Source organism: Bombus terrestris, chromosome 6 (genome assembly GCF_910591885.1).
Source record: "Bombus terrestris chromosome 6, iyBomTerr1.2, whole genome shotgun sequence".
NCBI classification, from domain to species: domain Eukaryota; kingdom Metazoa; phylum Arthropoda; class Insecta; order Hymenoptera; family Apidae; genus Bombus; species Bombus terrestris.
This window is the reverse complement of record NC_063274.1, coordinates 7,477,017-7,493,010: the sequence shown is the minus strand read 5'-3', so window position 1 is coordinate 7,493,010 and position 15,994 is coordinate 7,477,017. Positions and strand designations below refer to the sequence as shown.

General features: G+C 36.1%; 1 protein-coding gene across 6 annotated transcripts in view; it reads left to right on the top strand.

Annotated features, from left to right (window-relative positions):
• The window catches only part of LOC100644604 (ankyrin repeat and BTB/POZ domain-containing protein BTBD11), a 32,972-nt gene extending 17,321 nt beyond the window's left edge, over positions 1-15,651 (top strand). For 3 of the 6 annotated variants that reach the window (XM_048406765.1, XM_012309413.3, XM_020863337.2), the window contains exons 3-14: positions 9,226-9,430; positions 9,688-9,933; positions 10,017-10,496; positions 11,233-11,563; positions 11,966-12,201; positions 12,278-12,480; positions 12,598-13,332; positions 13,438-13,706; positions 13,783-13,988; positions 14,069-14,362; positions 14,436-14,618; positions 14,719-15,651. In XM_048406765.1, the coding sequence (XP_048262722.1) occupies positions 9,226-9,430; positions 9,688-9,933; positions 10,017-10,496; positions 11,233-11,563; positions 11,966-12,201; positions 12,278-12,480; positions 12,598-13,332; positions 13,438-13,706; positions 13,783-13,988; positions 14,069-14,362; positions 14,436-14,618; positions 14,719-14,925 (3,595 nt within the window). In that variant the 3' untranslated portion in view covers positions 14,926-15,651. Of the gene's footprint in view, positions 1-2,163; positions 5,786-9,225; positions 9,431-9,687; positions 9,934-10,016; positions 10,497-11,232; positions 11,564-11,965; positions 12,202-12,277; positions 12,481-12,597; positions 13,333-13,437; positions 13,707-13,782; positions 13,989-14,068; positions 14,363-14,435; positions 14,619-14,718 lie in introns of those variants that run through there. The other 3 variants (XM_048406763.1, XM_048406764.1, XM_003395952.4) reach the window with 3 other exon arrangements.
• The last annotated feature ends 343 nt before the right edge of the window (positions 15,652-15,994 follow it).

Below are 15,994 nucleotides of genomic sequence, written 5' to 3'. Positions count from 1 at the left end.
TTGTCGCCCTTGACACCGGAGTTTCGCCAGATGAGCACGGACAATATACGCCTTGAACTCTTCCTTTGCAAAACCTTTCTCGTGGAGGGCACGTTATATTATAGATTAAAGACTTCCGCCGTTGTTTGCGTGCGTTCTCGGAAAGGATGTATCAGCCACGAATAAAGTGATGGGCCCAAACGTGCCGTTTGTTCATTGAAGGGGTATTCAGGGAACCGATAATTCAGATAAATTTAATTGGCCTTTAATTAGCGGCTCAGGCGATATGGAGGAGAAGGATGGCGTTGTTTCACTGCGACGAAAGTGAATTTATGAATGAAGAGTCATACAGTTCTCCCTCTGGAATGTAACAGTGACGTTGAAGAAGAGAAGATGAATTGAAATGATGGTTTTGTGAGATGTTCTGAAGGAACTGTAATATCGCTTTTAATAGCAATTCCCTGCTTTTTCTCTTCTTACCTTGGAATTCTTATTTAATCAGTTAATGAAGATTTAAGTTGATTATTAAATTAAGTACGTGTTAAGTTCCTTTTTATATTTCTGATTCATTAGAAAATTTTGTTCAAATTGGCAGTTTAAAGGAAGAGATTAAAACATATTTTCCAATAATATAGCAAACAAATGAATCTATTTGTAATAAATCACGATGCATTATTAGATAAAAAAAAATCATTGTCTGAATTAATATACCGCGAATTGAAAGGTGATATCGTGTACATTTTCCAAACACGGAATTAACTTTAGGTTTAATAATAATACCGCGTACACAGCCTATGTTCGCGTACACGTAGAATGCAGTTCATAAAGGGGGGAAAAAACGAAGACCGGTTTGTCTAGGGAGTAAAATTACCTTATGACTTTCACGCGAATTTATCACGGGCGTATTTCAACGGGAACAACGCTATTCGTGATCAATTAGAACGTTTTATTATCTATGCTGGGCGTTATTGTTTCTTCAATAACGACAAATTAATATTTTTATACTCTCCATTTTACTTATTTTTTTCAACTGAGTTGCACTTTATTATTTCTTGAGCAATTTCCTAGTTTAAGAAATATATAGATCTGTGTTTACTCAATCATATCAGTTTTTAATATAAAACACTAAAAATTTCTTGTAACTTTGTTTAAGCAATTTATAGGCAATTTTTAGAGAATAAAAATCAAATACAAAATGGTTTTAAAATAAATGAAAAAGAAAGGTATTTGAAAATTATAGTATTCTCTGATAAAAGTATATCTAAAAGAATTTTGGCCTACGCTAATTATACTTGGAAAACACCTGAGAATCTTCCTTGACATTACTAAAGGTACCGGAAACTATTAACATTATCTGGTTGCTTTCTTCCATTATGTATTTTCTTCTTCATTTCGTGGCTTCCAAAGCATAAATTACATTATGTGCATCGTTTAAATTCATTTTGGAATTGCCATGTTTTTTTCCATCATTTATTTTTGTAATTTATATCTATACGTTTCCTTCTATACGATGTTGCATTGTTTGTCTCGTATTGTTTTAAGGGCCATAAAACTTATAATTGGAGCAGCTGCTTCATCAAAGCTTTCTGCCCTAACATGTCTTAACTAACTTGAATTTGTTGAACTCCGTCATGCCGGGGTTCCGAGCATAATCTTATGTCTCAATTCTTCATAATTTATTTACGTACGAGCAAAAACAATTTCAAACTTTATATATAAATTCGATAAAAAAGAATAATTTTTCATACAACGGTACATTTACAAAAGTAGAACCGTTCATGAAACGTTTCTATCTCCTTTCATTTACGCACCATTCCGTTGCTATGTTTCCTAACATGACCAGTTAACAGTTTACGCCCTTCAATCGCGATAAACGCGGTTTTTGCATAGAGAAGGGATCGGCCGAGTGCGATGAAAGGATCGAAAACAAGTAACGTATACAAGAATCGTCACGGGATGTGGTTAGGGCGATTCGAGTACACGGTCATAGGAAGTAGGATGGTCGGCGGAAATTCTCCCCCGAAACAAACGTAGCAAACTCAAACGCTTCGTCTGCATATATATATACAGTAGTATGCATGTATATACATATGTAACACGTACTATATGGTGGGGCTTCTAAAGACACTGTTCGTTTGCACTCTCCCGTTTCCTACGCTCTCTGTCCGGTGAAAAGAGCATAACAGTTTACAAGTGGCAGCCAGCACTTAACCATGCCACGGAGCGGGACAAGAAACTAGCGCCGCGTGCGTGATAGCCGATCGCGAATTAAAGTGGAACGCTCAGCGTTTAATCTTGTTCTATTGCGAGACGTTTTGTAGAAAACTCTACGCATTCGTGTCCGCTGTTGTCATTCTCGCCGTTACAGTTTCAATTGTAACATCTATTCAATTGTAGTTACAGTTGTTCTTATTCTTTCGTAATTGTCATTTTGCTCATTTTTAATAGATTCTTGTGATATATAATATTGTGCCTTAAGAGGGCGGATTGAACATTCGAAAGTGTAAAAGAGTTCGACATGGAGTTGCTGCTCGATGTTGTAATCGTCACTTGATTGTGCAGTCGTGAAGGTTATTGTGATTTGTGAATGAAAGAGAAGGTGTGAAGTGAAAAGATGCGATCGATGGAAGTGTAAAGTGATTTAGTGTAGAATTGTCCCTTATCGTTTCTGATGAATCATAATCTTCTTGGGTATTGATTAATTGTCATATCGTAAATGTTTCAAGTAAGCACAGTCTGGGGCGAGATATGACTGTTTAAGAAGCAAACTGATCTTTCTTATTCATAACATTTTTGCGTATTTAAAATAAAGCATCGTGTTATTTTTTTAGTAAAGTATTTTACTTTTAATATACATATATTTGTCAAATTACCATAAATATGAGTAGAGTGATACGCAACATTCTTCCAGATTGCAAGTCGTGATTGATTCTAGACTGGATTTAAATTTAAATCTGCAATTGAAAGTAAATCCTGTTAATATTGAATTTTCTTAAAAACAATCAATTTATCGGATCAGCTGGTTTACCAACCATGAGTTTTTCTCCTAAAACATAACATCTTACAGTTAGTATCTGTAGCTGCGTGTAAATCATTAAATTTTATTTATCTTTAACTTTTTCAAACAATACTTCCCAGACATACATAATCCAAATGACTGAACAATTTTATGAAATAGCATAATAAGGCAACAACTTCGCAATCAAGCGAGGTAGAGAAATAGATTCGTACAAAGTATAAAATGATCTTTATAAAGTAATTTGCGGATGAGCTCTAATAGGTTGGTGGACGTTGCTAGAAATTGGAGATATTTCATTTGGAATCAATTTTCCACGGAGCAGAACGGTGAAAGTCTGGAGCGTGAATGCGCGTAATTGGTCTCTTATATTCTATGTTTGGCATTCTGGCGAGCATTTCGTATAATTTCTCAGGAATTCTTGGATAACGAAATTTCTGCCGATCAGAAATGGGCTTACCTTCAAGTAAACGCCAATCTCTCTCGCGAATCGCGTTCTGTATGGAAGACTTTGGTAAACTGTTGAGGATTTGAATATTGTTTGGGCAATTATTTAAGTTCTGATTATTATTCGGTTGATATTTTGAAGAATTATACGAGTTTTAACATTATGGATATCGTAAGCATTCTGAATATCTTTCAGAATTATTTGAACATTATTTAATATCAGTCGAGTATCTTACAACCCTTTTCTACCATTGTATTCTATCCTAACCTAAAAAAGAAAGTACTAAAATTTGAGACAATTTTTACAATCATCGTTTCACCGTTCTGTTCCATCAAACATCTAACCTTAACCTAAAAAGGAAGACAGCCAAGAATTCTCCGCATAATTTGAATTACCGCTCCCTTCATACAGAAACATAAATCATATCACGGAAACGTGCAAAGGTGACATTTATTGTCAATGCCTGTCCCCCATCACTGAAGAAAAGTAAAGAACACGCAAAAAGAAAAAGAAGGAAAAAGAAAGAAAGGAAGACGTTCTCACGCGATAAACGTCGAAGCTCCCGCTTTCGTGATACTGTTACGTGGTGCCCGGGGGGTAAAGAAGCAACGAAAGGAAAGTGATACGGGAGCCGTGCTCTATTCGCCGACATTGCGGTCCGCGGAGGAAGTGCACGCGTTTCACCTGCTGATCCCGTCGCCGCAGACCATAGTGTTTTCAATCGCGTGCCGGAACGAGGACAGGTCAAAAACCACGCAAAGCCACGCTGATAGTTCTTAATGATTCGCTGTTACTTAAACGCGATTTACTTCATTAATAGATTGTGGATGATTAGACAAATTCATATTCCGGTAATTATGTAATTTAGTGACAATTTCCCAATTGCGTTCTCAATTTCTAAACGGCAATCGTGATTTTAGTTTGTGGTTTTCTGACTGGATTATGGAGCATTTTGTAATTTGAAGTTGCCCGTGATGTCTGTGAGCAGAGGTGACTTAAATTGCATTCTAAAGTAATCTGTAGTTGATTGCAAAATTTATTGGAGTACTCTTTTGACTTGTACCAAGAAATGTTGCATTATCGTAAGTCAATTCAAATTATTTAATCAAGGTACATATGTGCATCGCTATAATAAAGTTAAAATCAGTGAAGTTCATTAACATAAAATCATTTATGCGATCGAAATTCGTGGATCTAAAAAAATCAGTGAACTTTTTGAATGATATAATATCACAAAAGCGACTCACCCAGTTCACATCTGCAAAAAATTATCTAATTCCTCCCACTCGCTGTACTCAAAGAACCCAAGAAACCCACACCGCTGTATTCTCAATTTTCCCCATGAATCAGCGTCTGTTACCAACAAATTACTCAGCAAATTCTCGCTCCCTCCGCATCGAGGAAAGCATTTCATCATCCTGATAACCAGAATCATTCGCCGAATAACCAACAAAAAGCACCCAGTCAGCGGACATCCTCTCAGATACCGACCACTGGACCACTGTATACTTAGAATACCCCGTTTCTGGTTACAAACCATTCCCTTGATACATCTGTCCGACTTAATTTTTGCCCCATCACACGACCAAACCAAGGAACTCGACGACGAAATGCATTTACATGAAAGCATCGGATGACATGCCATTGACGGAACGAAGATCATGCAACAAGAAGGATTGCAAATGCGTGATATGCCGTGAACTGACCAACTACAGGATGCCTGGTAACCTAGAGGCTCCACCTCGTCGCGAGGGCGTCAACTTCATCCTGCGTCGCGCCCTGCCTTTTACTAGTAAATCACCGTCTAAAGAATGGTTAAATATAGGTAATAATATACCAAATTCTGGTGACCCTAAAGATGGTACCACGATAGAAGACATTAATCACAGGGAAGAAATGGAGGGTACGATGATACCGGTAACCAGCTGTAACATTAAAAAGAGTGACAAGGAGGTAGCTCATAAGACTGTGATCTACTTCGGTGACACGAATCAGAGACCAAATCACAGATTCAACGGTAAAGAATCTTCAGCTCAATTAACGAACAAAGGCGAGTTAAAAATAATGGAGTCGAAGAAGGAAGAACAAGTTGCTGATGGTCTGGAGGACGAAAGGTGTGGTGGAAAGGGGCAAAACGAGAGGCAACGGTCCACAGTGAGTTTGGTAGAGGAAGAGGACGTCAAGGTCACGCACGAAATCGTGGTGAACGTCAGCCCTAGCAGGGAGGACGTGCTGAAGATCGAGGAGGACGAAAGCCAGGTCGAGGATTATTGGTCCTTGCCGGGGGACAACACCGGGTTCAAGGCAGACTGGAGCTTCGTTCAGCAGTGGCGCCTGAGGGGGTAAATCAAGCGAGCATTGCGTTTACCATGACGATGAAAAATGAGCATGTTACCCGTGAGGCTCGCATATGGAATTCGCGTAACCGCTTGGCGGTTCGGTCTTCGTGGTATTTAACGGTTTTTGCGGAAACTTATAAGTGGTCGCGGGAAATAGATTGTGAGGTTTGATGGACGACGCATGGTCAGTGCTTCGCTCATAGTCCGTTGGATGAAATGAAGTTATGATGGGAAAGTTTGAATTATCCGGTCAGTTTGAGTATTTTTATAATAAGTTTCGGCAGATTTTTATGTTAGTTTTAGATAAATTCCAGGTTTATATAAGTTTCCATCGATATTTCCATCGATATTCATATTTTAGAAAGGCAATTATTACTCGAACTTCCTTTCATCTCGTCCATTTGCAATGGTCTTTTACACTTGGAAATTTATAAACAACTAAAGAGATTCACTAACGTGATATGAAGTTAACTAACGATAAGAAACGCAGAAAATTGAAAATATTTCAGACTACGACCTGGTAGATCATTTAATCGTAGTTAATTAAAAACGTATAATTGAGGCATCCATAGGTAGAACAGATGCTTTGTATGTAGAAATTGGTTGCTGAGGTAGAACTAGTTATAACAGAGCATAGAGATCGGTATAATAAAACATTTTAACAACAGGTATAAAGAACACAATTTAGCAGTATTAACAATTTTAATTGCATTGCTATGTACAAATAAATTATTTGTATAAAATAAATTAATCGAAATACGCACATGCTATAGTTAGAAAAAATGTCCGTAATAACTGCAATGATCTTTTAAATAGAAATCATTATGGTTATAGCCTTTGTCATTTATCACGTTTTTTTAACCTATTTTGATCGAATACCCGGCTCTAAAAGAACAAATTATTCTCACGGAGCATAATTGGGTAAGCCCCTGTGAATGAAACGTTTATCAGCTGCAGCGCTCCTCCTCGCGACTATCTGTAATTGCATTAAGGGCGCGTTTCCACTGGTCCGCACGAAACACGCGCATGCGGAACAGTTCAAGTAAAAAGCAGGTGCCATGATTCGGAGGCTTGCACGTACCACGAATATTAATTTATATCGAGTGAGTCACGCGATTTAAACATACGAAGATCACAGGAAAAGGCACGATAAGTATATCTTTATTAGTCGTTTTCATTGTAATATCACTTTATAAGACTAAAAATAGCTGAAATATTATTTATTGAACTACCCTCGCTATATTATTTGCAAATTCGTTCCAGAGATGAAACGTTTGTTTTGTAACTTCAATGGTGGGGTGGTAGCATAATTTGACGATTAAATAAGTATAATTTCCATCGGCTTTTTCCTGTTAGGAGGGTAGACTAGTTTGCTTGATGATGAGCATTAGACGGGAAGAAAAGGGATATTATATCCAAATGTGAAACCTTACTGTCATTATATAATACAAGTTTTGTTTTTCTTTGGTTTTGTTATCACTAGTTGTACACGAGTTCTATTGAAGATTGTGTTACCGATTTAGAGAAACAAAGAGTGTGTTTATATCATTCGTTAATGGTATTAAGCACAATTTTAATTTCAGAGGAAATGGTAAATAAAAGTGTGAAACTTGTTTCACCAGAGCATTACTCTTCTAGGTCAGTTAGTATCTGTGAAATTAGTACACTGTGCAGCTAACATTTACTTTTATATTTAATATAGTATACACAAATAGTATAAAAAGGTTAGAATACTGCATACCTAAGTTACTTTGAAATCTGCACAAATTTCATAATAAAACTTAACAATCAATCCTCGTACCTTGCACCATTAACCCTTTACGTACATTGATTTACTAGTAGAAACTAGCCGATGTCGATTTGTCTCCTCTCCCCTGCATCACAGCTACATCAACATTATTCAACTGGCAATGTATATAATTTCCTAGAAAATTTCCATTAATCAAGCCACTTTTACTTAATGTTAATCCATTAAATCTTTATCCATCTGGCTCTCGAACTAAAGGTTGGAATTTACCCTTTTTTAACAATTTCAAACTCAACGTCAAAATACACACCTGTACGTACGATGGAAACGCAACCTAATGGGAAACACGCAAGCTCGTCGCTTACGCAGAAACCGGCTCGTACGATTAATTACAGGCCCGAGAGGATCGCCAAGAAGACGACCGTAGATTTTTGGAACGCGATACTTTTCTCTGAATTCGGAACAAATCGAATTTATTTCCGAGTCGGGTAGTTTGCTCATCGAGAAAGAATTTGAAGCGCGTGAACGCCCTACGCGACCAACAATCGCGAGAAACAAAGAGGTCACAATCGAGATACACGAAACACATGTGGACCATGATCTACCTTTCCCGAAATTTATCGAGCACGTGAATCTCTTGCTACTTTCGTACAGCTACAAATATTGTTAATTTGTACGCTTGAACCGCGTTCATATGTTCATTCGTGATTCGTTCGCATGCAATCCTAGGTTATATAATATTAGGGCAATACGGGGCATAAAAAAATCAACAAATATGTAAGAAACAACAGCTCATAACTTTTATCGACCGCTTTTATCGATCGAGCGTTACACGAACTAATTTCCGTGAATAGAGAGCGCTTTTAATGAATCAATGAGATAGATGGGGTTAACAATTAGGCTGTGTAAACAACTATGTATCATGCAATTTACGAATGAAAGTATTATATATCATTATATATACATATTATATATATAAATATTCAGTTAATGCTAATATAGAACAAAAACAACAAACCTCAAATAATCAAAAGCGTACGATAAGCGATAAATATCATTCATCACGATATCACATCAGAATACATAAATTATTATGCAGTGATCTTTCATAATATTCTATTATATTTATCTCTTCAATCTCTAATGAAGACATTGAATACTTTTGTTGCTCCATAGATTCTGAGTTCATTGGAGAACGTGATTTCTTTCAAAGCTAAATCGTTCTAACGGAATACGCGGTAACCAAGTATTTTTTCAACGTTCTTGCTTTTTTAAGGCACAGTGGAAAAGAAAGATCGAACTGGCAAGGGCTTCGCTGGATTATAATTATTTGGCGGGCAATTAACGAGAAACTTGCCTAACAGGATATCGAATAACGTGCCCCCCCCCCCGTATATGCTCTACACGCGCGGCTAATGTGTAGTAATAGTAGACTTTATAGAACAGTAGTTTATTTGATTATATCAATGTAGATAATCATATAATTTAAAATTTTTTGTTTAATTAGTTAAATTATGTAATTATGAATTCTTTTAGGAAGGAATATCCACTTCTTCGAAAAGATACTATATGAATTAATTTACGTATATTATTTGATAGTAAACTGCGGATGTTTATGCAATTATGAAAAATTTTCAAAATTTAAATGTGCTAAATTTATTTCAAAAATTTGAAACGATCTAAAAATTTGTTGTAGACCGGCCGGTGGCAGTGGACGAGAATTGTACTGTCCTCCATACTCGAAAGACTTCACAGAAAGTTCTCCAAAAAACGGTGTTCATAATATGGTTCACATGGTGGCGGAAAGGGACACGGACAGCGTTGCTCCAACGCCAACGCCTCAACATCCCCATCACTCTCAACACTACCATCTTAGTTTACATGAAATTCGCGCGCTTCAGGTATTTTAATGCTCTTTTTGCAATCTGAATATTTTTTAACTCATCCACAAAATTAGTATTGCGATAGTGATATGAACATGATATTTGACTTTCCATTCTCATTCTCAAAAACTTAATCATTATACAATTCTAAAGATACTAATATTCTAACAATCTACTCCTTATTCCTTATATTCCTTCTTCACCATCCATCATCATCTCACGATATATTATGATGTTGAAGAGCAAACGCTATAAAATATGAACATCTTTTGTAGAGGCGACCAGAATGTACCGGTAATAGTTCATCAGATGAAAATCGATCGTCAGGACATGCAAGCATGTCGGACACAGGTGGCCACACGAGTAGCAGTTCACCACCGCATCGTCATCATAGGGCACACAGTCCACAGCAGCTGAACTCTGTGCCAGAAGACGATCGTTTATCGGCCTCGGTTACTCAGAGAAATGGCAGGAATAGATCTGGGCAAAATCGTAACAGACACAGAGCTACACCCGCTAAGGTGTGCTTTTTGCAATAACATAGAAATCCATTGTTGATAAGAATCATTGCCTTAAATTTCTTTTTCCAATAACTATATTGTAGTTACAGGTCCCATGGTCAGGTTCTGGCTTAGAAGATATCAAACTAGCAATTCAGCAGCTTACTATGCGTTCCCATAAATCGTCTTCCACCTACTCCTCCTTGAGCGGATCCGAGAGTTCAGAACCAGCTGTAAGGAGACTGATGAGGCACTCCAGCTTAGAAACCATAAATACCAACGTAACCAGTGCTGACGAGTTCGTCTGGGTAGACTCTCATAATCGGCTGGTAGAGTTACAGCAATTACCATGGACGCACCACGATGTCCTTCGCGTGTTGCAAAATGGTCGCACTAGAGAACACATGGAGCAAGTCTCTATGGAAACGATACCGCGTCTCTCTTATCTGCTGCAACGAGCGCTGGTTAGAATCGGTCGAGAAACTCAGAGACTGGCTAAACCTGTTGGTCTATGCAGTAAACACGAGGTATACAGCGCATTCAAAATTGTGCTTTGTCCGGCCTTGGCAGATTCTTGTACCAAGGTACGTGAAATAAAACACGTGATTCGTTGATGTGATAATTAAAGATGAGTAAATTGCTAATTTAATATTCTAGGCATAAATTGCTTATCTAAATACCCTTTACTATCTTATTCATTAATCAATATTAATAGTAATAAAACATATTATGTTACATTGATATTAGCAAAGGCTAAAACTGAGCTGATTAAAATAAATTCGTCATTGTATCCCTCAGGATTCATAAAGGTATAAATTCAGCTTTACACCGTAAGCGTTTGATCCGCGTGAATTTAGAAGATGGCGGGTGTCTCCCTGCTTGCATAGGAAATAACCCTAAACGGACAAAGTTCATAAACTCTGTAATAGCCATGCACTAATTTTTATATATGTTTATTCTATACACGCTTGCTTTAACTAGGCATCACTTACAAGGTAATAATATAGTAATGTAAAAACAGATAATACAATAAAGATAGGTAATGTTGTAGTAACATAATGGTCTCATAAAATAGGCTCATATCACAAAATACTTATTCTAATAGCTAAGTTTGTTTATATTGAATGTATTATGTGTAAACAGCAATATTTGAATAATATTTAAATAATCAATCGAGAAAGTACGATCATAAAACTAGACAACTTCTTGTCCCAGTAATAGACGAGCATTATATTTTAGCGACCTTGAATAACAGACAGATTTCAGGCAAATTATTACTACGTTAGTATAGACATTCATCCACTTATTTTCTTTTTATAGGCCTGCTTGCGTGCTGCAGCGATGTTCGCCGTATCTGGTGATCAGTTAAAGCAATCGAAAGCATCTCGATCCGGGCTACAACTACCAGTGGGAAGATTTCTTCGTTGGATGTCTGATGTACGACTAGGAAGAATGATACACGAGTATGCAGCCATATATTTGACCGCTGGAATCGAAAATCTGTTGGAAGAAATACTACTACAATGTATACCGACTGATCCCCATACAACATTGACTGCAACCATGTTGGAACATGCTATTGCAAACAGTGGAGATTTATGGGGTCTTCTGCAACCGTACGCGCATCTAAATGCTGGTCGAACGGCATCAGGTAAAATTATTTTGTTAAGAACTAAGCTAGATAGGCAATAATTATTTATGCAAAAAGTATTCCTTTATTTCCCAACGTGCTAATTAATATTATTTTAAAATCTATTATTTCCCGCTTTAACCATATTATGACCCCATCTACTACTTAATTACTATAGTTAATTACGATTACTAATGTAATTCTTTTCTTTTTTTACTGTTAACCGATATATTTCAGAACTTATTAAAAAATTCATTAAACAATAAATATTCCTAATATGTTTTGAATTTTTTATATAAATTATTAGCTTTTTAACGTATTAAGATGTACTATAAATGAAATAAACTTCATTTAATCCACTTCCTTATCTTAGGAGAACCTCACATATTCCTTGATCTTAGGAGAATCTCATAATGTTCGCAGGTGCACTTGCCATGCCACGTTGGGCCAGTATCAGTTCTTTAAATTCCTCCTCATCATCTCGCAGCGGAAGAGATGCAGCGGGATCAGCGTTAGAACCGTCGCTTTTAACCACCTGCGTAGGATCAATGTCAGAACTGGTAGATTTAATATCAAAAGTAGCTCAAGCAGGACGTTCACCTATACCTTTAACAACCAAGGCATTGAATGCTCTCTTTTATTACATGAGGTGTTCGCAGGTTTGTCCATTTGATCCGGATCTTTGCTCTTCTTTTCTATTGTCTGAATGTAATGTAATGAAACAATTTTATACAGTTGGAACACGGTGAACGAGGTTCCGGGATACAAGAACTCGCATACGAACGAGCGTACGTCGTACTTCCGCCACTGGTTGAATGGCTAAGAGTTGCGACCGCTCATGCAGAACACAGGCACGGTCTAGTTGTGGATCAAGATGACATTAATCAAGCTGCCAGATTGCTATTGCCCGGAGTAGATTGTCCTGTTAGACCGATATGGTAATACATATTAGAATTTACAGAGTAATAAAAGTACCTTGAATACCCTATAAGGCAAGGTCCCAAAATATAATGTTAGCTTTTTTAATAAGGTTTTGTAATAAACTTCGTTCACAGCTTCGAAGAAGTTTCAGTCTGCTCGAAGCGCATTGACGATTCTGAATACGTCCGGCTCCTAACTATGGATATGGCCTTCAAGATGCTAACAAGCGGTCGTGCAGATTTAATAGCTCAAGCCATGCCTCTTTTACCGTCGACAAAGATCAATACTGTGAATGATAATGGCTTCACTGCTTTAATGATAGCGTGTATAAACAGTGATGAAACCGCTGTTCTAGCATTGTTAGACGCTGGCGCTGATTTGAACATCGAAAGTCCACCTCCATCCACTGGACAATCAGCGAACACACCTTCCAAGGCTCCAGCAGCTCTAAATGTATCAAATGCTAGAAGTCCAATGACGTCATCTGCTGTAATGACTCCAGGAAAGAATGTGCAGTCTTCAAATTCGTCTTCCAGTTCACCTAGCACCTCTAGTAACGTTTCTAATAGTACATTCTGTAATCAGTCTGGATTCAATGCAGAAACGCAACATTGGACTGCTTTAACCTACACGGCGTTGTTAGGACATTGTAATATTGCTAGAATATTGTTGGAGAGGGGTGCAGCTGTTGAAGGTGGGGCTAAATTGAGCGAAGATAAATCTACGGTTACACCATTGCAAGCGGCTACAGCATCTGGCAATTATGAAATGGTTGCACTTCTTTTGGCTCATGGAGCTCAGCCGTTTTTATCTACTTTGATAAAAGATTCATTTTCGTACTCTGGTTCTGCTCAGCGGGGCTGTTATAGGCAAGTAAAATATTTATTTTAATTTTCCTGATGACAAATTTAATATAGTTTATTATTGTCCAAAGAAGTAGTAAATTATAATCGCTTTGTATTCTTATCTTATAGTGCAATATCAGTAGCAACAGCTCATGGTCAAAGGAGTTGTCTTCATCAACTGTTGTCTCACCCATTAAACTTCTCTGCCAAACGAGGAGAAAAAGAAGTATTGTCATTAGAAGAAATTTTGGCAGAAGGTAGTGCCGGTACTAGTCCCCAACAACAAACTGTAGATGGAAGAGGAAATAGAAGAGAAGGCAAAGAGCCAGTCTTTAATAAAGTTCAAACTAAAGCTTTACAAGAAGCAATGTACCATAGTGCTGAAAGCAACCACTTAGGTAAAACAAATTTGGAAGAAATCATCTTAAAAAGTATACTTATATATTTTTTGTATAAACATGAATTTTTTCACAGATATCACGATGGAACTTCGTGGATTAAAAGTGGGTTGGACGTTACATTGCTGGATGCATAGTCTTGCAACAGCTCACGAAATAAGATTAGATTCGGTAATAGATCAATTACTTCAAGATTTTCTTCAAGTTTGCCCAGATGACTATTCGACACAATTCGTACAAGAATGTCTCCCACTGTTGTTTAACATTTTTAGATATAGTAAAGTAAGTCATATTTCAACTTGATTAAAGTTGATTTGAATAAGAATATTTCTTATATCTTTCGGCTTGTATTTTTTCTATAGAAAGAAGGAACGACGCTTCTCCTCGCGGATATTTTCTGTACGTGCTTTGGATGGGAACCAATAAAACCTATTCGAGATACAACACTTTCTAGTGGATCCAGAATAGATCCCAAGTTTGTAAATAATCCAGAATTAAGCGATGTACAATTCAGAGTGGAGGGCAGAGTCTTCTATGGCCATAAAATCGTTTTGGTCACATCGTCACCGAGATTTAGGAATATGTTAAGTTCAAAACTGTGCGAGGGAAATCCTCCTATTGTACAAATTAACGATATTCGATATCACATTTTCCAGGTATATAATACTTCAAAAGAGCTAAAAAGTCTTAGCTTTTTATTTAAGATTTAAACCATATTTTAATATTCAGATGGTTATGGAATTTCTATACCATGGTGGTTGTGCTACGTTAGAAGTTAATCAAAGTGATGTTCTGGAGTTAATGGCAGCCGCAAACTTTTTCCAATTGGATGGATTACTTAGGTATTGCGAGGCACAATGTTCTTCTATGGTTGATCTCGACAATATCGTTTCTATGTATATTCACGCAAAGGTATCTTGTTTAGATTTTATTAGATATAATATTATATACCATAAACATTTTGTTAAAGAGGAAATATAAAATAAATGATTTGTCATTTAACAATTTCCAGGTTTACAACGCCACGCAACTTTTAGAATATTGTCAAGGTTTTTTACTACAAAATATGGTCGCTTTGTTAACTTACGATGACTCAGTTAAACGTTTATTGTTCGCTAAAAAACTGCCTAATCACGATGTCCTCGCAGGCCTTCTTCTTACTTTACAAGCAAGAATAAAAGCTAGACGATCTCAGCAACAAAATAAGATGAAAGCTTAGAGATATGTTAAATATCATGCACGGTATTTATATTAGCATCGTCATTATCATTTTACTTTAGCTATCGTCACTTGTAGTGATAAACATATCCACGTATATTTAAATGACATCTTTTATGAAAAAAGACCCGTAAGCGAACTAAGACTGAGTTTTTTCATTATTTTTAACTTTTTTCTATCGGTTATTCAAATATAAATTATCAGCAATACTTATTGATTTAATATTAATATCTTAGCATTTCATTCAGGATACTAATGAACCATAAAACTTACGTTTCTGTTATGCATTTATTTTATTCTTGTATAGTATTTCTAGTTTAAGTATTTTTTGTAAACTACGTGCTATAAATGTACATTAGATATTATTCGAATTATATAAATTACTGTTATAAATGAATCCCATGCGTATATACTATAATTAAAGTATTAATTTTTTTTAAATTAATTTGTTCATCACAAATTTTTAAATCGTGTAAATATAAAAATAATTATAATAGAGTATAGACGGTGGTATATGCTGTAAGTTTTTAGTGACAGCAAGCTATTAATATATATATAACAAATGAACATATATATTTTGTATATAAAACAGGCTGAACAGTTTAAACGCGATAAAGAAATGATAGTGCGGAATATTCAAATGTTATCTTATGTATTAATAATACAACATAATTTGTACATCTCGGTTGCAATAAATTATAAATATTGTGATAATGAAAACATTAAATGATAACTGTTTCACTTCTTGAAGCCTAACAAAACTGTTTATATTTTTCATCACAATCTTGTTTACATAAACTTTATAATTTGTATCACAATGACACTTGCAGCAACTCATTAAAAAATGTAAAACATCAAGAAATTAATGCAAAATGTTGCCCTCTTTTCATGCTATCTGTATTTTAACTGAAGCTACTATTTTTTAATAAAATGTTACAAAGAACGCGGTACATTTCACAAAGAAAACGAAGAAGAAAACACAATTTACAATTAATACAGTGAAACATCATAGAGTTCATTATTGTAACAAAACTGTTGTCATCTGTATATACGTCAACAACGTAACAATG